This window comes from Delphinus delphis, chromosome 16 (genome assembly GCF_949987515.2).
Source record: "Delphinus delphis chromosome 16, mDelDel1.2, whole genome shotgun sequence".
Lineage (NCBI taxonomy): Eukaryota > Metazoa > Chordata > Mammalia > Artiodactyla > Delphinidae > Delphinus > Delphinus delphis.
The window spans coordinates 26,106,518-26,132,956 of record NC_082698.1 but is presented as its reverse complement, the minus strand read 5'-3'; the positions used below and the strand labels follow the sequence as shown (position 1 = coordinate 26,132,956).

Below are 26,439 nucleotides of genomic sequence, written 5' to 3'. Positions count from 1 at the left end.
CCCTGGTCCGGGAAGATCCCACATGCCACAGAACAGCTAAGCTCGTGCGCCACAACTACTGAGCCTGTGCTCTAGAGCCCGCGAGCTACAACTACTGAGCCCATGTGCCACAACTACTGAAGCCCGCGTGCCTAGAGCCCATGCTCCGCAACAAGAGAAGCCACCGCAATGAGAAGCCCTTGCACCGCAACGAAGAGTAGCCCCCGCACACTGCAACGAAGAGTAGCTCCTGCTTGCTGCAACTAGAGAAAAGCCCACCTGCAGCAACAAAGACCAAACGCAGCCAAAAATAAATAAATAAAATAAATGAATTGAAAAAAAAAAAGTCCAGCCCTTCTAGTTTTCCATCACTAAGTTTCCATAAAGCATTGACTCACAGAATGGAAGTGCTGGAATGAATGTATTTTAACAGTCAGATTCCAACTATCTAATTTGACAGATGAGCTTGGGTATCATATGCCTGGTTATTAGTAGGAGTGAGACTAATGATTCCTTGTCCATTGACTGGATTGTATATTACGCGAGGGCCACATCCAGAGCATCCAGAGAGTTTTCTGTGGGACTTTGTCCAAGCCTCTGTATGGTATCACTCCTGCTCCCTCCAAGTCTCTCAATGCCATGTTGAACTCTTTCCTCTTAAGCAGAAGGTTAGGGGCTTCCCTGGTGGCACAGTGGTTAAGAATCCGCCTGCCAATGCAGGGGACACGGGTTCGAACCCTGGTCCGGGGAGATGCCACATGCTGTGGAGTAACTAAGCCCGTGTGCCACAACTACTGAGCCTGCACTCCAGTGCCACAACTACTGAACCCTGCGCGCCTAGAGCCAGTGCTCCGCAACAAGAGAAGCCACTGCAATAAGCCCACGCACCACAACAAAGAGTATCCCCGGCTCACTGCAACTAGAGAAAACCCACGTGCAACAACGAAGACCCAACGCAGCCAAAAATAAATAAATTTATTAAAAAAAAAAAAAAAGAAAAATCTTCAGTTGAAGCAGCCCTGCAGAGACAGATCAAACTTCCATCAATTTCAAGCCCACTGAACACAGCAGAGAAACTACTGCTTTGGTACATTAAGTCATTTGGCTTTGAGAGCCCACACCCTATATGTGTGTTAAAATTTATAGGACTCAAAAAGAGGCAGAATGCACTTGGCCCTGGAAGTGTCAAATGGTGGGTGTAAAATTGACCTAGTCTTTGACTATGAAACAAGTATAGGTAAAGCAACTGGGTGAATGCTCAGAAAATCTGTTCCCTATCCCACCTCGCAAAGATTTGTCTTCCATCTAACACTTTCATATCTCAAATATACCAAACATGACTGTTTTTTAAATGACAGACCAAATCATATGTAATACAGTTGTGTTCCTAAAGCAGCAAGACTAGATGACTTTAGTTTTTTCGATGTGCTTTTTAAAGGTATTTTATTTCAGCTTTCCCAAATATATCTATTCCTTACATATCAACCCTTTACCATCTTGAACACACACAAAGGTTTTTCTCTAGGTTTTTTCTGCAGATTGTACATCTCTAGGTGGGGGTAGTGGGGGATGAGAAGCAGGTTTTATGCAGCTGATGTGATCACTGTACAGACAAGCTTGGAAAATGCTACTCAATCTGCCAATTAATTAAAGCATTAATCTGAGGAACAGCGGGGCCAGGGAATGTTTACCCAAAGAGGAGGGTGGTAAGAATTGAGTGGGAAGCTCCCTACATTTGCATGAAAATGAAGGTGCTTAGGAAACCCAGCTTCCTTTTGTCTCTAAAGGTGGGGCAGCCCATATCCAGTCCCTGAGTCTTTCTGGCCTATTTAGGAAGCCTTTTAGGGAGCTAGTGTCTGAGATATGAAAGCACAGCAGAAAAACAAAACTTAAACCCTGGGCATAGTAGGGTACAGAGCAAGTCCAGTATAAAGTAGCTTCTTAGACCTGGAATGAAACCTTCTAAATTTAGGAGTATGTGCTGATAATTAAGTAGAATAGATATAATGGTTTTACAAGTTTTAGAACCATATGTATAGACTGGGTTCAAATCCCAGCTCTGCTTCTTGTTAGCTGTGTGATTTGGGGCCAATCATGTGTCTTATCTGAGCCTTATTTTTCTCATCTGTAAAATAAAGATTATGAATTGCCTCTTCATCTCAAGGCAGTTAGCCCTCTGCTTACTGTAGACAGAAAGGAGGCTAGAGAGTGGTTAGGAGCTTTGCAAGATTATAAACTGTCTCCAACACAGCCTTTTGTTCTTTTTGAGCTTATTTTTCAGCAAGGGACTATAAACCTCAAGTTTCCCCCTCAACTTCCTGGAATGTGTTGCATTCTTTATCTCTAAGAAAAGTGACCTTAACTATAACAACAAAAGACCTAAGACAGCAAGCAGCTCATCCTGGGATCTCTTTGGCCACGTTGGCTGTACTCAAGATGTTTCCTTGTGCACCCCTAGGGAGGGTGGTGAAATGGACATGGATAATTGACCCAGCAATATTTGATGATATTAAAGAATTACTGTTAATTTTTAAATTGTGGTTTAAAAATATGTATACATACATAAGTATATTAAAAGCATAAAATTTACCATCTTAACCATTTTGTTGTTAATTTTTAAGCATAGTAATGATACTGTGTTTTTTTAAGCTTTTTCATCTTTTAGAGGTACAAACTAAAAATTTTGCAGATAAAATGACATAGTGTTTGGGGTTTGATTCAGGATAATCCAGAGGGAGGAAGATTGTCCCAGCAACTAAGAACTCTAGCCTCATGGCACAGTTAAGAAGGGCCTTTTTCTAGGGTTTAGCTTTTTGTAAGATGGCTCTTTATTCTCATTTCTTTTCTTGCAGAACTCTCAGAAATTGAGCCCAATGTGTTCCTTCGTCCATTTCTGGAAGTAATTCGCTCTGAAGATACCACTGGCCCTATCACTGGACTAGCACTCACCTCTGTCAACAAGTTCCTGTCCTATGCGCTCATAGGTAAGAGCTCAGACTTTGTTGGATGACCACAGCTCTTCATTTCTTGCCTCTCCTGGAGTGGTCAGGCTTTAGGCAATGAGCTGGTGATACTGGAAGGTTTTTCCCAGCCATCCGTTTCCTTGTAGAAGAGAAATAGGATTGTTTATTGGTTACTCATCACACTAATTGACTCAGGTTGTGCAGAGTGGGGAATGAGAGGTTTCCTTGGGACTCTGATTTCTTTGTGCTCTGGAGGCAGTTAAGGGTATAGTGCCCTTGAAGGTTTGATTTATTTTGGTTTATTTTTTAAGTTATTTTTCAAATATAATGCATGCTCATTTTAAGAAGATAAACAATAAAGAGGTGTCTAAAAGAAAAGTTAATGGTCTCTCTCAATGTTTCTCCTCCTTCTTTAGGTAAATAATATTAACAGGCAGGTTTGAATCTTCCTATACCTTTTTCTACATGTGTATAAATATATATAAAGTTTCACCTCTTTTAAAAAAGAAATAAAAATAGGATTATGTGCTACATATTTTCTCATTTAATAGTATTAACTTAGGTGTACATGATATAATTATCCATCTGATTTATTCTTTTCCCTCCAGTTTTTTTGAGGTATATAACATTGTATCATTTTAAGGTTTACAGTGTAAAAGATTTGATAGATGCATATGTCGCAAGATGATAAACATAATAAGTTTAGTTAAATCCATTGCCTCACATAGAAACAGACTTTTCTGTGTGTGTGATGAGAACTTTTAAGATCTCTCTTAGCAACTTTCAGACATACAACAGTATTGTTAACTGCAGTCATTATGCTGTACACTACATCCCCAGAACTTATTAATCTTATAACTGGAAGTTTGTATGTTCTTTCTTTACTGTGATAAAATATACATAATATAAAATTTGCCATTTTAATAATTTTAAAGTATATAATTCAGTGACATTAATTACATTCACAGTGTTGTGCAACTATTACCACCATCTATTTCTCAAACTTGTTCATCACGCCAAAAAAGAAATTCTAATCATTAAGCAATAATACACCATTTCCCCTGCCCCTCAGTCCCTGGTAAGACTTTTTTTTTTTCTTTTTGGTAGCTGTATGATTTCCATAGTATAGATATAATACAGTTCACTCAATCATTCTCTTACTGAGTAATATTTAATACTTAGGTTGTTTCTTATTTTAAGCCATTATTATTTTTAAAATAAATAAATTTATTTATTTATTTTTGGCTGCGTTGGGTCTTTGCTGTGTGTGGGCTTTCTCTAGTTGCAGCGGGCGGCGGCTACTCTTCGTTTCAGTGCGCGGGTTCCTCATTGCGGTGCGCGGGCTTCACATTGCGGTGGCTTCTCTTGTTGCGGAGCACAGGTACTAGGCGCGCGGGCTTCAGTAGCTGTGGCTCGAAGGCTGTAGAGCGCAGGCTCAGTAGTTGTGGCGTGCGGGCTTAGTTGCTCCGTGGCATGTGGGATCTTCCCGGACCAGGGCTCAAACCCGTGTCTCTTGCATTGACAGGAGGATTCTTAACCACTGTGCTACTAGGGAAACCCCAAGCCATTATTAATAATGCTGAAATAAGCAACCTTGTTCATATGTCTTTATTATTCATTTTCCTTTTGTATGACAGATTCCTGAACTTGAAATTTCTGGTTTAAAGGCCATGTGCAAATTACATTTTTGTATGTACTACCAGTTTGCTTTCCCAAAAGATTAAAATCATTTGCACGTCCAACAGTAAGGTTTGAGAGTTTCCATTTCCCCACTCTGTCACCAGCACTGATTATTATCGATATTCTTTATTTGTGCTAATTTGATGGGTGAAAACTGGTATTTTGTTGCTTTCATTTCCTTGAGGCTGAACATTTGAATTTATTCTCCTTTGCCTATTATTTTATTGAGTTGTTTTTGTTTTTCTTATCAGTTTGTAGGAGTTCTTTGTATAGTGTTTATTAACCTATTGTCTATCACAGTATTACAAATATTTTCTTCCAATCTAGTCCAGATATTTTATCTAGTCTGTTGTTTATCTCTGAACTTCTTTATGGTGTCTTTTTTGGATTCCTTTATAGTTGGTTTTGTCACTTAGAATACCGATTTTTTTCCCCTATTGTCTGCCCATGTGCAAGGGTGAGGAACATAGAACACAGGCAGCTGTCCTTGTTTCTAAGTAAGGAGATAGGAAAAGAGGAAGCTCAGGCTGTAGCTAGCAAGAAAGAAAATGACCTTCAGTTGAAGGCAAGAAAACCCTTTATCTTTTCTAGAAAGTTGGATTTGCTTAGTTGAAGCATTCAGGATTGGGAGCAGGTATCCTGGGTGCCAGCTAGGTTCTCTAGGTGCATGAGCTTCTCCAGGCACCCTAGTCCTAGCTTCATACTTCTCCTAAGCAAAAATCAGGCCCAGCTACTTACAGCCTTGCCCTGAGCACCACCTGCAGGTCATCTCTCTTCATGGCCTCCAGCAGCTGCCCTCGGTGCCGTTTCCCTCTGCTCTTTCGTCAGTGTTACTCTCTCCCCCTTCTGGGGTTGGCAGACAAGCTGGTCATTGGAGACCTCAGGCCAGCTGGTCACTGGAGTTTCCTGTGGTGGGAAAAGAGAGTGCTGGAGGTGGTGATTGCATTGGGCATGAGAATAGGAACGGGAAGGAGTGTATGGAAGCCAGAAGGTAAAGGAGATGAGATTGGCAGATTTCCCTGCAGTCTTCTCCAGGGTGGCCAGGAAAGGAGGAGATTCTAAAGAAGGGGTCCTGGGGAAGACAAGGTCTGTTAAGTGAGCCATCTTCTGTTTAGGCTGCCCTTCTGGAAGAAACTGCCCTCCACCTCTCAGCCCTGTGACCCAAGGCGTCTAGGGTTATTTTAGATCCTACTCCAAAGACCAGCCTTTTGTTTGGCCCCACACAGCTGCCAGATCAGGATTTGTGCCTCTGATTGCCTGGCTTATGAGGCCCTGCCTGTGGTTCTAAGGACCTGTCACTTGTACCTACCTTTTTAGAAAATTAACTTTGCTACTTCATTCAAGCTCAGAGGATAAGAGCTACAAAAAGATCAGTAGCGCTTAAACCACTTTACCTAGGGAGACTACTGAAAGAGGGGAAGAAATAGACCCCCAGGAGTTGGGAGCAAGGCTGCCATTCACTAGGAACTCTGAAACAGTACACAGCACTGAGAAGGTCCTGGATTTCCCGAACAAGGAAAGGTCCTTCTGTGGACCCTGGAGGCCGAATAAAGGACCCTGTCCAGCAGGGCTGTGAGAGAGGACTCAGGCAACAGCCTTGAGAGTATAGGACTTTCCGTGTTGATTGGGAGAAACATGGAGAGTTGGTGTGATAGAAGGAGCTGGGTCACCTCCTATACTGTAGATCATCATGAAATTGGCTTCCTTCTGCATGACCTCTAAAGTAGCCGCTCGTGATACTGAGTAGTGGCATGCAGTCAAAGAGAGCCTGACTAAGTGTCAGAGACTAACCAGGATGGAAGAGAAGAAAGAAAACAAATGAAAACCACTCACAATTGATAAAAGTTTTCTGGCTCATTGTGGCAAGAGAAATGTTCTGGTTTCTCAGCCATCTGCTGAGCTTCAAACTCAGGAACTCCACTAATTTCAGGTACCAAGAAAGAGAAAATGGTAAGAATTTCTCCTAATTCCCACACTTAAAACTAGGAGCTTCTCCTAGCTTACACCATGCCACCTCTGGAGCATTTTTCTCTGTCACTCACAAAGCTTTGTCACGTCCCTATCTTTTTTCCCTACTTTTGCTCCCCTTTCAAGAACAATCCAGGCAGTTCAGCAGGACCCTTGTAAGCCTTGATGGAGGTCACTTTGGCTACTCCTTGTAGATATTTATTTATTATAAATTTATTTATTTTATTTTAGGCTACATCGGGTCTTCGTTGCTGCACGCGGGCTTTCCCTAGTTGCGGCGAGCGGAGGCTACTCTGTTGCGGTGCATGGGCTTCTTATTGTGGTGGCTTCTCTTGTTGCAGAACACGGGCTCCAGGTGCATGGGCTTCAGTAGTTGTGGCATGTAGGCTCAGTAGTTGTGGCTCACGGGCTCTAGAGCGCAGGCTCAGTAGTTGTGGCACACGGGCTTAGTTGCTCCACGGCATGTGGGATCTTCCCGGACCAGGGATCAAACCTGTGTCCCCTGCATTGGCAGGCGGAGTCTTAAACACTGCGCCACCAGGGAAGTCCTCCTTGTGGATATTTAAAGTCATGAATGGGAGCAGAGTTTCCTCCTTGGCAGCATTTGTGGTAGCTTGCAGCATGGTGCTGATTGTCAGGGCTAGCTTCTCCCCTCTTACAGATGAAAGTCTCCCTCCCACCTATTCCCCAGTTAGCCAGCCTCCAGTCCTGTTTAGTTTGTCCCTTATCTCTCCTTAATCTTTAGTTAAGCTAGTTACAGGATTCTTGTCCTTGACATACTGTTTTAAATAAGAATGAAACCAAAGCAGGAAGAGTTCTCTGATTTGCTGTAATGGGCACCCATATATGAGTATTGGCAGCAGTGACTGTCCATTTCTTCCCCCTACTCCCCTACCTCAGTTGCACCTGAACACAACATTCCAAAAGCAATCAGAGGGAGATGTGTTGAAAGAGAACATCTGAAAAGAGAAAGGTTGCAACCTTGGCATTCAAAGCTCTGGCCCTACTTGGCCCTTGCTCTGGGCCAAAACCTCAGATTTCCAGGCCCTTCCTCTATGAAATGAGTAGCTTTACCCCAGTGATTTCCAAAGTGTGGTCCCCTGACCAGCAGCATTAACTTTACCTGGAATCTTGTTAGAAATGCAAATTCTCAGGCCCCACGCTAGACCTACTAAATCAGAAATTCTGGGAGTGGGACCAGCAATTTCCTTTTTATTTTTTCTTTCTACAAATTTATTATTTATTTTACTTATTCACTCTTGGCTGCGTTGGGTCTTCATTGCTGCATGCAGGCTTTTTCTAGTTGCAGTGAGCGGGGGCCACTCTTCATTGCAGTGCACATGTTTCTCATTGAGGTGCACGTGCTTCTCATCGCAGTGGCTTCTCTTGTTGAGGAGCATGGGCCCTAGGTGCGTGGGCTTCAGTAGTTGTGGTACGTGGGCTCAGTAGTTGTGGCTCACGGGCTCTAGAGCGCAGGCTCAGTAGTTGTGGCACACGGGCTTAGTTGCTCCACGGCATGTGGGATCTTCCCGGACCAGAGATTGAACCTGTGTCCCCTGCATTGGCAGGTGGACTCTTAACCACTGCGCCACCGGGGAAGTCCCAGCAATTTCTTTTTTTTTTTTTTTTTTTTTTTTTTTTTTTTTTTTTTTTTTGCGGTATGCGGGCCTTTCACTGTTATGGCCTCTCCCGTTGTGGAGCACAGGTTCCGGATGCGCAGGCTCAGTGGCCATGGCTCACGGGCCCAGCCGCTCCGCGGCATTTGGGATCTTCCCAGACCGGGGCACGAACCCGCGTCCCCTGCATCGGCAGGCCGACTCTCAACCACTGCGCCACCAGGGAAGCCCCAATTTCTATTTTTAACAGGCCCTCCAAGTGATTCTGATATATGTTTAAGTTTGAGAACCACTTTTACACAGTGGAGTTTGTGCTGAGATGCTTATTAAAGCCAGTTATGGGCAAAAATTCTCAGGTAGCTCAGGAAGCCATGGGTTAGGGAATTGGGAGAGGAGAAAACCAAAAGTCTCTCGAAACAGTCTCTAGACAGGATGTCTTGACTTTTCTGTCTCTCCTCTACACATCTTTTCTTTTTTGTTGGAGCAGATCCCACCCATGAGGGCACGGCAGAGGGCATGGAGAACATGGCAGATGCTGTCACCCATGCCCGTTTTGTGGGCACAGATCCTGCCAGCGATGAGGTTGTCCTGATGAAAATCCTTCAGGTAAATGGAGGGGAAGAGCAATTAGGCTAATGGCCAGGAGCTGGTGCCTCTGGCTCTACCTACCGGAGCCTGATGGCAGCTTGAAGCTATGTTTTGACTCCACTGGGGCTTAGAGAGCTACTTTGTTTCCAAACAAGCAGCTCCGGTACCCGAAGTAAAAGCTTTTTCTAAGGAAAATAATTAAAAGCCTTAAATGAATTGATATCAAATATCAGAACCCTTAATAGGCTTGTACCTCTGGCAGACTGTATCTGTGCCATCCATCCGTTGGGCTTGTGGGCTAGGGCTGGAATGAGTGCTGAACTATGTTGGGATCATGCAGAGTAAAGACACAGTTCCTAAGACAAGCTCCTGGGAGACGCCCCACCAAACTGAAGCAAGGTCCGCTCTTGCTAACCTCTTTCTCACCCCTGAGTGCTTCCGTAGGAGACTTAGAGAAACAGGAGGCAGCTTCTCTCCCCTCATGTACACCCTTCTTCACCCAGCCTGCCATGTTTATCATGGTCTCTCCTTTTTTTTCCTGGTAGGTACTGCGGACTCTGTTGCTGACCCCAGTAGGTGCCCATCTAACCAATGAATCTGTGTGTGAGATTATGCAGTCTTGCTTCCGGATCTGCTTTGAAATGAGGCTCAGTGGTAGGTGCTTGAATACTGGGCCCCTCACCATTCCTGGGGCCAGTATCTGTGAGTATGAATACAGGATGCTGTCTCTCAGTCCCAGAGAGATGGAAAACTCATGACTTCTCCATCACCTACCTTGTGGAGTCATAGGGATCTAGGAGTCTCTGTACTTGACAATTTGTTGTGCAGCTAGAATAGAGACCTTAGCTTTTTGTGCCAGGGCAGGAATTGGGCTGGATCCCAGAATGACTCAGCCCAGAACCAAATCTCCCTCCCTTGAGGTTTCTGGGATTGACACCAGCCTGCAACCCCTGAGAACACATCATTGCTCCCCCTTTTTATCCTGACTCAGTAGTGCCATCTAGTGGGCCAGTGATGTTCTGGCTGCCAGGCTGAGCTGGAGCTGGTTTTAATAAGTTTGGTATAATCCTTAGTAAACAAGGTTTGGAGGGGAGTCTGCTCTGAGAAGCCTCCTGATAATAGCACGGCAAGTAATGACACCTGTGTTATTTGTTTTTGCCTGTGCAGAGTTATTGAGAAAATCCGCAGAGCACACTCTCGTAGACATGGTGCAGCTGCTCTTCACAAGGTAAACCTGCTGCTGTTTGCTTCAGCCCGGCTGCCCAGGCCTCTTGAGCCTGCTTGCTTCCACACAGCCACTTCAGGGACCTGGCCAACCCCACAGCCACATCAGAGGCCACTGAGATTATGGATGGGCGTGGTTCTCTAGGACCAGGGTTACCAAGCAAGGGAGAAAGAGGAGGGAGCTGGCTTGGCCTCAGGGGGAAGCAGAGGGTTATTTGATCTAGGCTGACAGAACTTCTGCTTCCCATACTTGTGTCTGTTTCTGTGCAGGTAGCAGCTGGGAAAGGGAACCCAGAGAGGAAGCCAAACTCAAGGGAGCCTGGAACAGGTTGCTGAGCTCCCAGAGCTCAGCCCGATTTCTGTAAGGAAGGACCAAGTCTAGAGTGACCAACAATCCTGGTTTGCCCGACTGTCCCAATTTTAGCAGTGAAAGTCCCTCATCCCCACAAACCAAAACAGTTGTTACCTCGTCAAGACCCTCAAATTAGGGCCTAGGAGACCTTTTCATACTATGCCTAACACCCTGTTTTCTGCACTTCCTTTGAGTAGACTAACTTTGAGAAGCGCTGAGGCGAGGACTTTACAGCTTCCCCTAGGGGATATTGATAATGGAAGAGGTTATGCGTGTGTTTGGGCAAGGGTTTATATGAGAAATCAGTATACTGTGAACCTAAGATTGCTTTTAAAAATAGTCTATTAGGAGGGCTTCCCTGGTGGCGCAGTGGTTGAGAGTCCCCCTGCCAATGCAGGGGACGCGGGTTCATGCCTCGGTCCGGGAAGATCCCACATGCCGCGGAGCGGCCAGGCCCGTGAACCATGGCCGCTGAGCCTGCGCGTCTGGAGCCTGTGCTCCGCAACGGGAGAGGCCACAGCAGTGAGAGGCCCGCGTACTGAAAAAAAAAAAAAAAAAAAAAAAAAAAGTCTATTAGGGACTTCCCTGGCGGTCCAGTGATTAACACTCTCTACTGCCAGTGCAGGGGACATGGGTAATAATCCTTATTATCTACAGACTAGATCTGCCTCTGGACCCTGCTGCAAATTGTTTCTTACTTCTCAGGTTCAAATTTACTAATTTCAAAACTTCCACCTGCCTTTTACTTCTCACCCTATGCCCAGTCTCCTGGGGTTTTGATAGACTGCCCTTTCCCCATATCATGGCTTTCAGCAATACTTGCTTAGTGAATACAAGCAGAAAGGAGTCAGTTTAAAGATGAAAAGAGCCTCCACACTCCAAGGGTACTTAGTCACCTTTCCCTCATGACTACCTTCTTTTTTAGAAAGTATCTGTGTCACAGGTCCCTCAATTTCTGTGGCTCTTCAGTGAAGCTCCAAAAAGGGTGAAATTAGCCTGCTTCTTTTCCTAGCTTTTCCTAAGAGATAGCATGCTCTGGCCCAGAGCTTCTTTGGGCTGTGGCTGGCATGGAGGGGAAGATTTGTTATTATCCTTAATTACAGTCCATGGGATTTTGTCTTACAGGTTACCTCAGTTTAAAGAAGAACCCAAGAACTATATGGGGACCAACATGAAGAAGGTATGACCTGCTATCCCTCATCCAAACCTCGATCTCCCAAATTCTGTACTATAGAGATTTTCCTGGATACCCTTGCTTAGCAAAAACATACTTTCGCCTAGACAGGTTTGCTTGGAATCTAGAAATAGCTATTTCTCCTTTACCAAGAAATTTATTCTTTCCCAGGTACCTCTCCTTCCCCAACCTTTCCTTTCCAGCCTATATTTGTTGACCCACCATGTAAGCTAGTGAGCCAGTCCTTCATGGAAACTGGGTAAGGCCCATCAGGCTGGGCTGAAAATGTATGTTGATAAAGGTGAAAATCCTGCCATCCCCTCAGGGCCCAGTCTTACCAGCAGGTAGGAAGCCTAGAGAGGCTATACCTCAAATCCCATCCTAATACTGGATTAGACTGGGCTCATGCTTGGGCTAGCCTCTGTTGACAAGATAAATCAAGTCTGACTCCAGATCAGAAGGTTCTCAAACTGCTAGGAGAAGAATGGTGTTCAGAAGAACGGCCTCTTTCTATCTTGAAGTGAAGCCCTGGACTTCACAGGCCTCTGATGAGGATTCTGCTTGCAGCCCTAAGAGGTTCTGCCCTTGGAGATGACCCTTGGCTGTTTGGTGCATGCACATAACCTTCCCCTTTCCCCTGCCATCCATCCCCATTCCTGCCCTGTGCCCTGTTGGTGTGTGTTTGAGTTTATTTCACTCTGCTTAAATCGTTCGTTTGCCTGTCTTTCACAGATTTCTCCATGTCTCCTCAACAAACTGGAGCTAAGTAGTGGGGAGCAGACCAAAGCCCTGAACCAGTTAGAGAGGGTACTACTCTTTAAGAACCTCAAGGTCTCTCTCCCTCTCCCTCTTCCTCTCCCTCTCCCTCTCCCTCTCCTTACCCCCTTTTCATTTATTTATTTAAATGTGTATTTTTTATATGTAACATCTGGGTCCCATATCCACTGTGTAGAGCACAATTTACCCCTCCCTAGTAACACAGCATGGCTTTGGAAGAGCTGCATGTGTTTGTAACTTTGCAGTGTTGGGAATTTTCGTGGGGCATCTGGCCGCCTGAAGGCAGAAGGAAGCCTTGAACTGATAATACGTTATGTAGTAGGCCTAGAAAGAGAGCCTGGGTCCTGCTGACGTCTTGTGGGGGGGCTTAATATCTACCATTTCTAGGGGAACTATGAGGAACTGTCAAACAAGACCCTTCCCTTTTCTGCCCTCTCCCTGTCTCAGAGCTGGCATTAGAAAGCTTAAGCACAGTCCTTGATTCTAGCTGGATGCCTGAACTTGGTTTTGAGGGAAAGGGTAGTCTGTCTAGTTGGGGTCATTTTTTTCTGGGTTACCATTAAAGGTGTCATTCTAAGGTTTAGGACTCTAGATGGATGAAAAGGAGCCAGGTCCCAGGTTAGCCCAGGACACTGGCAATACTTTGGGATCTGCAAAGGTGACCTCTGTCCTTTAGAAGTAAGGGAACTTACAACGGAGGTGCAAGCTAAAGATTACCCTAATCCGCATATCCTTGCTTTAGGAAGAAGAGGGAGAGAAGGAGGTATGGGCTATCTAAGCTCTCATAACAGTGTGCATGCTAGAGGTGTGGCTGTGGACATCCAGGTCATTGAAGATAAAAAGAACTGTGTGTGTTTTGCGTGTGTGTGTGTGCACTAGACAGTCCATAGGCCTGTGTTTTCTTTGCATGCCTTGTCTCAAGTTTCATTTGTGTGCTTGCCTAGTCTCAAGTTGCAGCTCTCTTCAGTGGCTACCCACCATTTTGCCATGATTATTAACCTAGGACCTGCCCTTTCTTTATAAAGCTTATATTGTCCTTTGGAAATAAAAAGTTATACGGATAAGGTGATGTAGAGTTTCATGAACTGCTTGCCCCTCCCCCGCCCACCTTAGGATCTTAGAACAGGGAGCACAGCTATACTTTTAAAGGACTGAGACACTTGTAAGAACTGGCAGCCTCTCAACTCCTATTCCATCCAGGAGGCAGAGAGCATTCATTGAAATGATCAGGTTAGAGCTACCTCTGCAGAGGATAGAGAAGGAAATAGGAAGGACTGATCCTAGTGTGGGACGGAATCTCAATGACTGGGCTTCTCCATGGAAGTAGGACTACCTGGAATTCCTGATATTGGGGAGCCACCTGGAGAGAAAAGATATTTCACACAAGTCAATCCAGATGTGAGTGCCATTTGGAGCTCAGTGACAGTTTCCAGTTTAAACCAGGAGGTTCCTCTTTTCCCACATTGATCTCTTGGACTTCTGGCCTATCTGCATGTTTAACTGACTCTTACCCCCAGAACTTTCTTTTGGGCTTCAGTGGTTTCTGGAGGGAGCATCCTGGTTCCTGCTTAACCACAGTGCTCAGAGCACTTGAAGCTCTATTCTAGGCATATGACTGCTGGCATTTTGGAGATGCAGGGACAAAAAGTGTAAATCCAATGTGAGGCTGTTGCTATGTTACTAAGAGCTGGAGGTGGGGCTCAGCTGTTGGGCCTGTCTCCTTTATGGGTGGAGATATGAGTATGGAAGGAAGAATTATGTGGTTTCTAAGCAAAGGATCAAAGGTTGTCCAGATTCTGGAGGACTTGGGGGAGGAAGAGGGGCTTATCCTTCAAATAGCAGAAGGAATTGAATAGGCCAAGGATAATATGGGTATTTTCAGCTTTTAGAAAGAGGCAGGGAGAAAAATTGTTTCTACTCCCTTTTAGAGTCATTCTAATGGTTCCTAGAAGAGAATTGCTGTTGCCCATTCCAGGAATGGTCTATCAATCTAGGACTAGTTTGATATAACTGTAGAAGGACTGGATGCAAACTGTAATTGAGAAGGCATCAGGATTAAGAAAATGAAATGGGCTTAAACAAAGTAGCTGTGAACTTAGGGTGGAGAAAAATGCATGAAAACCTATACCCTAAGGTAGTCAGTAGGTGATAAAGATTTTCCTTTGTGACTAAAAGGAAGCTATGGGAGTAAAGATTTTCCTTTGTGACTAAAAGGAAGCTATAGGAGAGAGAGAAATGCAGCAAGAGGAAGGGAAATGGAATAGAGCAAGAGTCCAAGAAATCAGTAGCCTTACCATCTGAAAGCAGTGAGAAGGACAGGAGGTCTCATTTATATACCAAAGTTGGGAGCAGCAGAGAGCAGAGCAGCAGCATGACATAATCCTTCATCCTTAACTCCACAAATCAACTGGGATGCCACTCCTTCCTTAATTCCAAGGAATGAACCTTTCTTTGACCAATTTGATGTAGACTTCCCACAGTAAGGGATATGGTTAGGATCTAGGCCCAGTTCATGAAGTAATAGGAAAGCTAAGAGTTTGGCTGGGAAGGAGTAGACTCTCACGGTTGGATAAGAACTAGGAGTAGGAGGCTACTATGCAGGTAGTTGAGGAGGAAGGCCCAGGGATCCAGGGCCTGAAGATCTGCAGCTTTGGGCAAAGGACCCCCTGCCCTTACGCTTTCAGGACTGAGGATTGCCACCCATTATTCAGGGAAGCAGAGTGATGTATGAGGGCTGGCCTTATCAATGACCAGCCTAAAACCAGAATGTCATCTTCCACTTGGAGGCTCTCAGGCTGACCTTTAAAGTGGCAAGAGTAGAAGGCAAGTTAGAGGAGTAGGAATGTGCTCTGATGGTCTAGATTCTTACTGTGGCACAGATGTGGGGTATAGACTATTTTCTAGGGACCAGTAGGACTAAAAGAAGGGAGATTTCTAGGGATACAATCTTAATTTGAATACCAGTGCTAATGAGGTGTGATATTTCCAGCTGAAAATGAGAGCAGGAGGCATGAGTGATTCATCTAAGTGGAAGAAACAGAAGAGATCTCCCCGACCCCCCCGCCATATGACCAAAGTCACACCAGGTTCAGAGCTGCCCACCCCCAGTGGAACCAGCTTATCCTCTAACCTCACTGGTGAGTACCCTGAGTTGCTTCTTCTGATTAGAATAGATAGAAGAAAAGTTCCTTCCTCTCTCAGGAATTTTGACATTGAAGACCAACTGATTGAGGGGCTGTGGTCTTTCTACTGAGAGCAAAAAGGGAAAACTCCAGGTCAGATCAAACTGTGACCATTTAGCAATTCACAGTGACTTAAGGTTGTTCTCCTTCCAGTGGGACTCTGACTACTTTAGAGACCAAGCATATGCAGAAATTAATATGCAGTCTAGGAAAAACAAACAAACGGTACCATGGAAGGGATGTGTTTCCCACAGGGTCTCTTTTCTTCAAGCCTCACTCACTTTGCTTGGCAGGTGGCATGCCCTTCATAGATGTACCCACTCCCATCTCCTCTGCAAGTTCAGAAGCTGCCTCAGCAGTGGTCAGCCCCTCTACAGACAGTGGCCTGGAGTTCTCCTCCCAGACCACCTCCAAAGAGGACCTCACTGACCTGGAGCAACCTGGCTCTCCAGGGTACAGCACAGTTGCAGAGCCTGGCAGCAGCGAGCTAGGGGTTCCTGAGCAACCTGACCCCCAGGTACGGCTTTGATTTCTAAAAACCCCTGTCTAGTCTTCTGCTGTGGAATTGGCTTGATCCTTTGGCTCTTTATCCAGGCCTTGGCTCAAAAGAAGTTTGGGGCAGGAGGTTCTTCCCTGTTTGCTAGAATTAGCTGTGCTACCTAGAAAAACCACAGCATTACTCACTGTGAGAGGTAGCTCACAGGATTTTCAAGCTGTGCATACATGCAGTACTTGGCAAAGGTGAGGATGCTGGCCATGGCTTTTTCTGGAAGTTAATGATCTAAATCCAAGCTCCTGAGGGCCTCTGTTGCCTCTGGGGCTCTAGTCACTGTAGGTCACTGATGCCTCAGGTGATGTTTTCTGAGTCCTTCATCGTACTCCTTCCCTGAACCATCTTGCATTGATTCACAGCCCACTGAGCTGGCCCTACACCTGCGGTCCATTAGAAACACTTGGAGGACAGATACTTAAGAGAAATAAGTTCCCAGTTGCTCTTGCCTCATCTCTTTTCCTGTATCCTCCCCACTATTGGTCATAGCAGGAAGGGGCCCATGTGGAAAAGGCCCAATCAACATCCGTGGAATCCATCCCTGAAGTATTAGAGGAGTGCACATCTCCTGCTGACCACTCTGACTCTGCTTCTGTCCATGACATGGATTACGTCAACCCCCGGGGTGTGCGCTTTACACAGTCCTCTCAGAAAGAAGGTAAGTACTCTCAGGCAGGCTCTTCCCCCATCCTACCCACTAAGCTGTCTGAGCCTAAACCATCTTAGACCCAAGGTGTCTGCTGGTCCAAGTCCTACGCCATTTTCTAGTCAGGAAATGGAATCAAGCAAGAGGACTATTGGATGGAGCCCTTCCCTAACTTACACAGAGAGGGAGTTTGGTGGACAATAGGAAGTGAGAGGGAAGAATAGAAAGCTTGGGACTTTTAACAGAAAGGTGGGATCATCAATTCTGATTCCCTTCAGTAAGTGAGACTAGTCTCCTTACTGCCCCAGAAAAAAACCATTTTTTTCCTGAAGAGAATCACTTATCTGAAATTGCCTGTATAATGCAGAGCAGGCTAGGCCAAGTAATCGAGCCAGTTGTTTCTTAGCAGTCCCACTTCCCTCCTGGCCTTTCCCAGGCACAGCTTTGGTCCCCTATGGTCTTCCTTGCATCCGTGAGCTCTTCCGATTCCTCATCTCCCTCACCAACCCACACGACCGCCACAACTCAGAGGTTATGATCCACATGGGACTGCATTTGCTGACAGTGGCTCTTGAGTCGGCCCCTGTAGCCCAGTGCCAAACCCTCTTGGGCCTCATCAAGGATGAGATGTGCCGCCACTTATTCCAGGTAAGACTGGATTTCTAGAGGGACTCCGAACACCTGGCTTTTTTTCAGGGTCTTTCAAGGGCCAGGGGAACACAGGGAGGTTTGGCTGATTCATGTGAAGAGTATAGGACCCAGGAAAGAACCTACCTCCCCTACTGACCAGTAGTCATAGTCAAGAGGACTCCAGTAGTTCCCCGGGGACTCTGGCAACCAAAGGGAAACATAGGAATGGCTAGATATAGAGTTCCCTCAGAGCACATGACCTTAGTGACAACTTCCCACAGTTTGCTGTCCTGCTTTCTCTTGGTTGAGCCACAGTCAGGTTCAGAAACCTAATAGCCCATCCTACTGTGATCTCCAGCTACTCAGCGTAGAGCGACTGAACCTTTATGCTGCTTCCCTGCGCGTATGCTTCCTACTGTTTGAGAGCATGAGGGAGCACCTCAAGTTCCAATTAGAGGTGAGTTTCTTGAAGTTGGGAAAAAAATAGGAAGATGTATGGCACCTTCATTCGGGTCAGCTTTGTCATGCTGCAGGAGTGGGATTTGGTGGCTTCTGAGGAGAGTGCTTTTAGCCTCTATAGTTTGGTTCATTGGCTCTCCTCTTTAGTGAAGAACTTAAGAGGTGCCCAGAGAAACCTGGCTGGCTATAAAATGGGAGAACCCGAATATGAGAACTGGCAGGTAACCTCACCATGAGTGGGTAAAACTCTTCTGTCTGCAGTTCTTTTGCAACACAGGCAGGCAAGTCAAGCTGGCTTCGCCACTAAATTGCAAAAGGGAACTCTGAATAGGACCAAATCAGGCTCACACAGAGAGCACAAAAAGGGCAATGGGCAACTTGATCAGGTAGGAGGTAGAGAGCCAGGCCTCCCCCATCATGAAGGACAAAGAGGGGGACGTATTTAGGGGATGGAATACCATTAAGTATCTCTTAATGCATACCTTCTGGCTAGGCGTCTGCTTCCTGTTTAATGTTTTTCCTGTCCAATTTGTCTCTTCCTATCTTGAATCCTTTCCCCACCCAAATGGCAATTATTGGATTATTGTCAGATGTACATCAAAAAGCTCATGGATATCATCACTGTGGAGAACCCCAAGATGCCTTATGAAATGAAGGAGATGGCTTTGGAGGCCACTGTGCAGCTCTGGCACATCCCCAGCTTTGTCACTGAGCTCTATATCAACTATGATTGTGACTACTACTGTTCCAACCTCTTTGAAGATCTCACCAAGCTGCTGTCCAAGGTGCTGAGCATTATTACTGACCTCTAGAAAGACGACTTTATTAAGGAGATCTCTCTAGTGGTAGTGAGGATGCTACATATAGGGAACGAAACACTTGAGAGCTGGGGAACAAGAAGAAGTGTATCTTAAGGCAATGTAGAAGTTATGGGCGGTTTTAGGATTTTTGGAAAAGTATTCTAACCCCAAGTCTCCTGTATCTGTTTACTTTCCAGAATTCCTTCCCTGTGTCTGGTCAGCTCTATACAACACACCTGCTGTCTCTTGATGCCCTGTTGACAGTGATTGACAGCACTGAGGCCCACTGCCAAGCCAAAGTCCTCAACAACCTTACCCAGCAAGAAAAGAAAGAAGCAGCCAGACCTGGCTGTGAGGCAGTAGATGGCACTCGAGAAGCCAACAATAGTGAGAGGCATTTCTTTCTTTGAGGATCCCAGGGTTCTATGTTTATCCCTTCTCTACTCACTGAATCCTTTCTCCTACCCTTATGTCATTTCCTCCAAAGTACTCCTAATTCTGTGTTTCCGAGGTTTGGTGATGTGAATCATAGACCAGGCTGGCACATTAGCAGGACTCATGGACTTCTCCCTTTCTCCTCTTCCATGCTTTAGCTATTTTTACAGAATTGTTATTTCTTTATGGGGAGAAAAGAGAATATAGATTAAAGGATATAGGACTTCTGTGCCTAAAAGCTCCAGGCCCTACCTTTTCCTACCCCCAGTGCCTGCCTCCACTCTAATTAATCTCTAACTTTTCCTTGAGATTGAGGTTGCAGAAGATCAGGGAAAGTGATTGCATAATCTCTTTATTAAATTGTAGAAGCTAATGCTTGGCTGACCTGGGATAGTGACTACTTATTTGGGCTTGGGTTTGTCCTGTCAGGGCCGGTGACCTGTGTGGGAACATGCAGATCTCCTTGGCCTGAAGCTCGATTCTCCTGCAGCTCTGCTTGGCTTCCTACACCATCAGTCTTCATTTACCTTCTTCTCTCTTACCAGCTGAGAGAGCAGCCAGCGATGGGAAGGCTATAGGCATGGCCCCAGACATCGCAGGCCTACATGTGCCAGGTGGAGGGCGGCTGCCAGCAGAACATGGGAAACCAGGATGCAGTGATCTGGAGGAAGCTGGTGACTCTGGGGGTGGGTACTGGGTATCCATCGTCCTAAGCCCCCTCAACTGGAAGGCCTGTTAGAGAACAGAGGGGAGGGGAGCAGAAATACCCTAGGTTAGTACCTGAATGAACATTGGCTGCTCACCATGCCTTCAGACCCAGAGAGAGGAAAGAAAACATTTGGAGCCCTAGAAGATAGGACTTCTAAGGAAGGGGAAGACTGATGAGGACAAGAAATTTTCTGAGGCATCCTTTTTTTCACTAGAGAGTATATCAGCATCCTTCCAAAAGTCATTATCCTGGTTAAAAAGAGGTCTTACTGGTGTTTCCCTCTCTTCCTCCCATTCCTAGCTGACAAAAAGTTTACCCGGAAGCCACCTCGATTTTCCTGTCTCCTGCCAGATCCACGGGAGTTGATTGAAATTAAGAATAAAAAGAAGGTATATATAGATATCCCCAGAGCTCAGCCTCTACCCACTTCAGACTGGGTGTTCTCTGTTGGGTTTCTGTCTCAGAGAATGAGGGAGAGTCTAAGCTCACTGAACAGCTTCCCAAGGATAGTTTTTGAGCTTCTTGGAGCTTCAGCAACCCCCCAATCTCCTTTGAAGCCCTTTCCTTACTCCCAAGCCATGTAATTGGCATCTCCTATTGTGTACTCCTGGGCAAATGCTGCCCTAGCTGAGAGTCAGGTGTTACTTGTGGTGACAAGAGCCCTGGAAGCTGGTATCCTGTGGGTCACCGAAGGTTATTGGTCATCTCGAGCTCTGGGGTGATGATTGGCAATAAAAGGGAATTGACATTTATTCTGGTGCTTTTTAGTAAAGTTCAAATAACTGTACTTTCTGGTTTTCTAACACAAAGAAAACCTTCTGTTTAACCCTTTCTTCCTCGTAAGGCCAGCCTAAATGACTTTGGTTTATGTGTGCCCTTGATTGCAGGGCTGTGACTAGACAGTCAAAAAGTTATCATTGCAGTTATTTCACCTTGTCTTTCAAACCCCAGGGCCTTAAGAGCTAGGAAGCCAAAGAAAGAAGGGGAATCCGAGCTAGTCTGTAAACAGATGCCAGGAACAGCTCTAATACTGGAGAGAAGAGAAAACCTTCTCTAGTCTCTTTCTTATATTTTTTTTCTCTGGTTCTCAGGTTGGAGGAGAGTGCTGTGCATCTTTAGCACTCAGAAAAGGAGTAAAAAGGAGCTCCTCAGCCACTTCTAGTTAAACATGGAGTTGGGTAAAGCTAGGGGCCAATATGGTTCAGCCTTAGTTCTGGAGTGACTTAGAACCATGTCCTAGGAGCCCATTAGGTGACCAGCTGTGGACTGTGATGGAGACCTGCCCTTGTCTGGTTTAGGGGCAGAGCAGCTTTTGACACCTCCTGTATTTCTTCTCTAGCTGCTGATTACTGGCACAGAGCAGTTCAACCAGAAACCAAAGAAGGGGATCCAGTTTCTGCAAGAGAAAGGTCTCCTCACCATCCCAATGGACAACACAGAGGTAGCCCAGTGGCTGCGAGAGAACCCTCGGCTGGACAAGAAAATGATTGGAGAGTTTGTGAGTGACCGCAAAAACATTGACCTGTTGGAGAGCTTTGTGAGGTGAGGAAACTGCAAGAAATGTGGGACATAGTTGAGGATCAGCCTGGGGGGACAGACAGTTCAAAACAGTACCAGTCAGTTCCTGATGGTGACCCAGGTCATACACTCTTCCTCTTCCCAAGATTTATATCTTTTGGATCTGAAAGAGTCTCCAGCAAGAAAGCTTTGGGCACCATTCCATTCTCCATAGAGAACATTGCAAAGGGGTGGAGTAGGGTTCCTGAGCACAGGGTAGGTTCCTGGGTTCCAGGGATGAGGTTTCTATGTAGGAGCACACTGATGTGAAGAGTACTAAGCTTAGAGGTTGTCAAATTCTGGTTCTGTGTTAGAGATGACCTAGGAGATACCTCCCCTTTGCCAGAGCTCTCAGCCTTTTCTGTTCCAATAGGAGAAGCTTAGTGGGACTGTAGCTAATAGAGCACCCAACATTTGCAGCTTATACATCTTAAGCCTTTCGTCCTTCTTTCTTTCCCTGTAGCACCTTCAGCTTTCAGGGTCTGCGGCTGGATGAAGCTCTCCGTCTCTACCTGGAAGCCTTCCGCTTGCCCGGGGAAGCACCAGTCATCCAGAGGTTGCTAGAGGCATTCACAGAACATTGGAGGGTGAGTTTGAGTGGCAGGGACTGAGCCCAGCATCCCAAATTAATTTGACTAAGGGTTTCTATGGCCTCAACTGAAGGACCCAGTTGCTGTCTCCTAAGAAGGCTGAGAGCAATGTCAGTGAGCTTTCCCATAGAGGGGCCAGCTTCCATCAGGGAGTTGGCAAGAGATGGGCCTCTTTCTGGCTGGTACCTTCTTCTTTATCATCATTGACCAGTGGGTTGGTCGTGAGGGTTTGATTGGCCAGAGAAGGGCATTGACATAGGTGGGGTCTTTGATTTTTCAGAATTGTAATGGCTCCCCATTTGCCAATAGCGATGCCTGCTTTGCCCTGGCCTATGCTGTCATCATGCTTAATACTGACCAGCACAACCACAATGTTCGCAAGCAAAATGCACCCATGACCCTGGAGGTAAGATTGGATCCCAGCCATGGCAGAGCAGTTCCAGCACAGCTTTGGAGGTAGCAGGAAGGACATGGGTTTTCCAGTGGGCACAATAGACAAGCTTCTGTCCAAGGGAGTCAGGGGGTGCTGGCCAATCCAGAAGAGGAACTGGGGTAGGGAAGTGGATTCTGTCACTTACTGTTTCCTAAAGTCCTATTTACCACAGACCCAGGAGTTCCCTGAGTGGGGCTTCAGCATTGACACATGGCGGGTAAAGCTTATTGCCCTGTCTCTAGGAGTTTCGCAAAAATCTAAAAGGTGTGAATGGAGGCAAGGACTTTGAGCAAGACATTCTGGAGGACATGTACCATGCCATCAAGTGAGTATGCGTAGAGAATGGTGTAGCATCTCTGTTAAGGAGAAGCACGCTACTTCCTTCTCCAGATTTTGGAGTCACATCAGACTGCAGTGACTCATACACCCTGGATTTAGCATCGTAATTTATCTGGGCAGCCCCTTCTCCCCCAACTGATTTATTCCTTAAAGAAGCCTGAATAGTACTGGAACTTTAGTACCCTGAGCCAGGATCCAAACTGCCCCTGCTAAGTGGAATGTCATCACCCCATTTTCCAAACGCAGAGAAGCTGGGTTTTCCTGTCTAGCTTGCAAGATGCATTATGGGGCTAGTAGAGAACCCAAGATGGGTACTAGAGGATGAGGTTTGGGACACTTAGGTTTCTACTGTAAATCAGAAAAGGTAGAATTGTTCATCCCCTCATACCCAGAAAAAATATGAGATCTTACTATAGAACTAAAGGCCCACTTAGAGATGGGGCTTGGAGATTATGGGATGCTTCCTTTCTTTCTCCTTGGTGCCACTGGTGGGGAGGGAAGCAGACCACTGAGCTGCAGTTTTGATGACCTCTCATTGAAGGAAAGTGTCAGTAATGGGCAGAAAGCCCCTTGTCCTAGTTTGTAACCAGTCAGGTTCAGAGCAGTGCACCTACTCCTTTTGTTACCTCCTGACAGGAATGAGGAGATTGTGATGCCTGAGGAGCAGACAGGCCTGGTTCGGGAGAATTATGTATGGAATGTGCTGCTTCATCGAGGTGCCACCCCAGAAGGCATATTCCTACGTGTGCCTGCTGGCAGCTACGATCTTGACCTCTTCACCATGACCTGGGGCCCCACTATTGCTGCTCTTTCTTATGTCTTTGACAAAAGCCTTGAGGAGACAATCATCCAAAAAGCCATCTCAGGCTTCAGGTAGCCAGAGTTTGACTATGGTCTTGGATCTCCTTCCACCTCTTTGATTTAACTTGGTTGCCTCCATGCCTCTCTGACTCCTACTCTTATTTTCCTTAGAATGGGTTCCTCCTGAGTTTTTCAGGGAGGCTGAAGCTTGGGAAAGCTCAGTCTTAAACAGACTCAAGAGTAAAAGGTTTCTTCCTGGGACTGATTAGGGAAGAATCCCAAGCAAGCCTCCTTGGGGACTTGGAAGGGCTGCCTGGCCTTTCAGTGACTGTATCTGATATGTGACGTTACAGGAAGTGCGCCATGATCTCCGCCCACTATGGCCTCAGTGATGTGTTTGACAATCTCATCATCTCTCTATGCAAATTCACAGCTCTCAGCAGTGAGGTGAGCAGGGACAGGGACTGTGTACTTGGAGTTCCAAAGGATGACCTCTCTTTCAGCCATAGACCTACCCTTTATCTGTGGAGCTGGTTTCCATCAGCATATTCTCTCACTACCCCTGGACTACAGTAGAGCTTAGCCATTTCTGTCTGACACACCCTAGGATGAGAATAGCATTACCTTATATAATGGGGATGAGAGAAGAGATGCAATAGTGGAGAAGGCCTTAGCCAGAGTAGCCCTTCCCACCAGTATTATGGGGGATTGAAGCAGAACTAGCAGAAGGACCCTCAGGAACCATAGGTAGAGGCCTAAGAGAATCTCCTTTCAAGACATTTGCCAGGCCCTAAGCCTCATCTCATCTTCCTTTCCAGTCCATTGAGAACCTGCCCACTGTGTTTGGAAGCAACCCTAAAGCCCACATTGCAGCCAAGACAGTATTCCATTTGGCCCATCGTCATGGTGACATCCTGCGGGAGGGCTGGAAGAATATCATGGAGGCCATGCTGCAGCTCTTCCGAGCCCAACTGCTGCCCAAGGCTATGGTGGAGGTAATTCTTGGTAGGAGACTAATCAATAATAACAAGGCAAGAGCTCCAAGATTACGTACTGTCTGCATATAGAACTGGTTGAGAGTAGCACTGGGCCTGATGCATGCTGAAACTTACCAGGAACGCCTCAAATGTAAGACCGCAGATCTTTGGCCATGGGGATAGCTGTAAAGGAAGGCTGGTAGAAGTTGTTGCCAGTCATCAATTGGAGGGGCCCAGTCAATAGTGTAGGGCAGAGAACAAAAGGAAGAAAGCCAGAAAACTTTGCATGGCAGAGCAGGAAATGCAGAGGGCATGTGGAAAGAAATTATTCTTGACCTGATTTTCCAGGTAGAAGATTTTGTGGATCCCAATGGCAAGATCTCTCTACAACGGGAAGAGACACCATCAAACCGGTGAGGGGAAATCAGAGGCTGGAGACCTTGCAGAGGGAGGATTAGAACTCTGGAGCTCACTAGAGCTTGTACTCTCTTTCTACAGAGGAGAGTCAACAGTGCTGAGCTTTGTGAGCTGGCTGACACTTAGTGGTACTGAGCAGTCTAGCGTGCGGGGCCCATCCACTGAGAGCCAAGAGGCCAAGAGAATGGCCTTGGACTGTATCAAGGTAACTGCCCCTGCCTACCCCTGGTGAACAAGCCTAGACCCTTCTCTACTAGATAGACACTGTCCTATGAACTGAAGAATAGGGTCATCTAGGGTTTGTGACCAGAGCTGACTCCTTCTGCCCTCTCTCCCTGGCTTCTTGGGAACATTCTCTTCCCTCTAGTCCTTATCAATAACCCCTCTCTCGGGGATTCCCTGATGGCGCAGTGATTGAGAGTCCGCCTGCCGATGCAGGGGACACGGGTTCGTGCCCCGGTCCGGGAAGATCCCACGTGCCGCGGAGCAGCTGGGCCCGTGAGCCATGGCCGCTGAGCCTGCGTGTCCAGAGCCTGTGCTCCACAACGGGAGAGGCCACAACAGTGAGAGGCCCGCGTACAGCAAAAAAAAAAAAAAAAAAAAACCCTCTCTTGTGCCGCCTCTAGCAATGTGACCCAGAAAAGATGATCACAGAAAGCAAATTCCTCCAGCTGGAGTCACTGCAGGAGCTCATGAAGGTACAGAGTGAAGAGGGAAGAGGGGTGAAAGGGCTGGCTGGGTCCGGGAGGGGAGACAGGGATAGTGGTGTATGCCTCAGTTTCTGTCAGGGGTGGGCCAGTGGCTGGCTTCTCCTCCATGTCTATTTTCCTGCTATTATTCTCCTCCAGGCTCTGGTCTCAGTGACACCAGATGAAGAGACCTATGATGAAGAGGATGCTGCTTTCTGCCTGGAGATGCTGCTGAGGATTGTGCTGGAGAACAGGTAGAAGGCAGTCTTTAGGCAGGCCTCATACTGGGCTTGTACCAAAGGGATGGAAGCCTAGAGTAATCTTGCAGAGTGGGCTCTAGGGACAAGAAGCACATGAAGCTATAGGCAGTAGAGGAGAAGCTTGCTCATTATAGCTGCCTGCTTAGGGTATAATACCACTGAGCTCTGAAGGACCTAGCCTCAATCAGAAAAAGAGGCTTATTGCCCAGTGGCCTTTACAGCTGAGACTATCCTCATCCCTTATGTTTCTCAGGGACCGTGTGGGCTGTGTGTGGCAGACTGTTCGAGACCATCTATACCACCTATGTGTCCAGGCACAGGACTTCTGCTTCCTTGTGGAGCGGGCAGTGGTGGGGCTGCTGCGCCTAGCCATTAGGCTACTCCGGAGAGAAGAGATCAGTGGCCAGGTAAGCTGAGTGCAGCTGGGAAGGCAGGAAGGTGTACAAGGGACTAAAGCCACAGTATCAGTTATGGATATGGCCTGAGACAGAGACTTCATTTAGTGCCCCATAGCATGAGCCCAGTAACCTACCACAGGGCTAGGGGAGTCTAACAGGGACATTGAGAGTGAATCTGGAATGGCCTCAGGTATGAAGCTAGTACTCAGCACCTCTGCTCAGTAGGGCTGGACGGCTGCTGCCTTG

The 26,439-nt window shown here is 46.4% G+C and overlaps 1 protein-coding gene across 5 annotated transcripts in view; it reads left to right on the top strand.

Moving 5' to 3' along the window:
* The window catches only part of GBF1 (golgi brefeldin A resistant guanine nucleotide exchange factor 1), a 122,389-nt gene that overhangs the window by 87,651 nt on the left and 8,299 nt on the right, over positions 1-26,439 (top strand). For 2 of the 5 annotated variants that reach the window (XM_060034196.1, XM_060034198.1), the window contains exons 4-29: positions 2,832-2,963; positions 8,694-8,812; positions 9,340-9,448; positions 9,962-10,022; positions 11,496-11,550; positions 15,311-15,458; positions 15,797-16,020; positions 16,543-16,711; positions 17,136-17,347; positions 17,688-17,786; positions 18,379-18,573; positions 18,786-18,975; positions 19,569-19,709; positions 20,033-20,121; positions 21,072-21,274; positions 21,753-21,876; positions 22,160-22,285; positions 22,555-22,637; positions 23,288-23,524; positions 23,806-23,899; positions 24,271-24,447; positions 24,778-24,842; positions 24,928-25,051; positions 25,473-25,544; positions 25,695-25,789; positions 26,049-26,202. In XM_060034196.1, the coding sequence (XP_059890179.1) occupies positions 2,832-2,963; positions 8,694-8,812; positions 9,340-9,448; positions 9,962-10,022; positions 11,496-11,550; positions 15,311-15,458; positions 15,797-16,020; positions 16,543-16,711; positions 17,136-17,347; positions 17,688-17,786; positions 18,379-18,573; positions 18,786-18,975; positions 19,569-19,709; positions 20,033-20,121; positions 21,072-21,274; positions 21,753-21,876; positions 22,160-22,285; positions 22,555-22,637; positions 23,288-23,524; positions 23,806-23,899; positions 24,271-24,447; positions 24,778-24,842; positions 24,928-25,051; positions 25,473-25,544; positions 25,695-25,789; positions 26,049-26,202 (3,497 nt within the window). Of the gene's footprint in view, positions 1-2,831; positions 2,964-8,693; positions 8,813-9,339; positions 9,449-9,961; positions 10,023-11,495; positions 11,551-12,276; positions 12,376-15,310; positions 15,459-15,796; positions 16,021-16,542; positions 16,712-17,135; positions 17,348-17,687; positions 17,787-18,378; positions 18,574-18,785; positions 18,976-19,568; positions 19,710-20,032; positions 20,122-21,071; positions 21,275-21,752; positions 21,877-22,159; positions 22,286-22,554; positions 22,638-23,287; positions 23,525-23,805; positions 23,900-24,270; positions 24,448-24,777; positions 24,843-24,927; positions 25,052-25,472; positions 25,545-25,694; positions 25,790-26,048; positions 26,203-26,439 lie in introns of all 5 variants that reach the window. The other 3 variants (XM_060034197.1, XM_060034199.1, XM_060034195.1) reach the window with 2 other exon arrangements.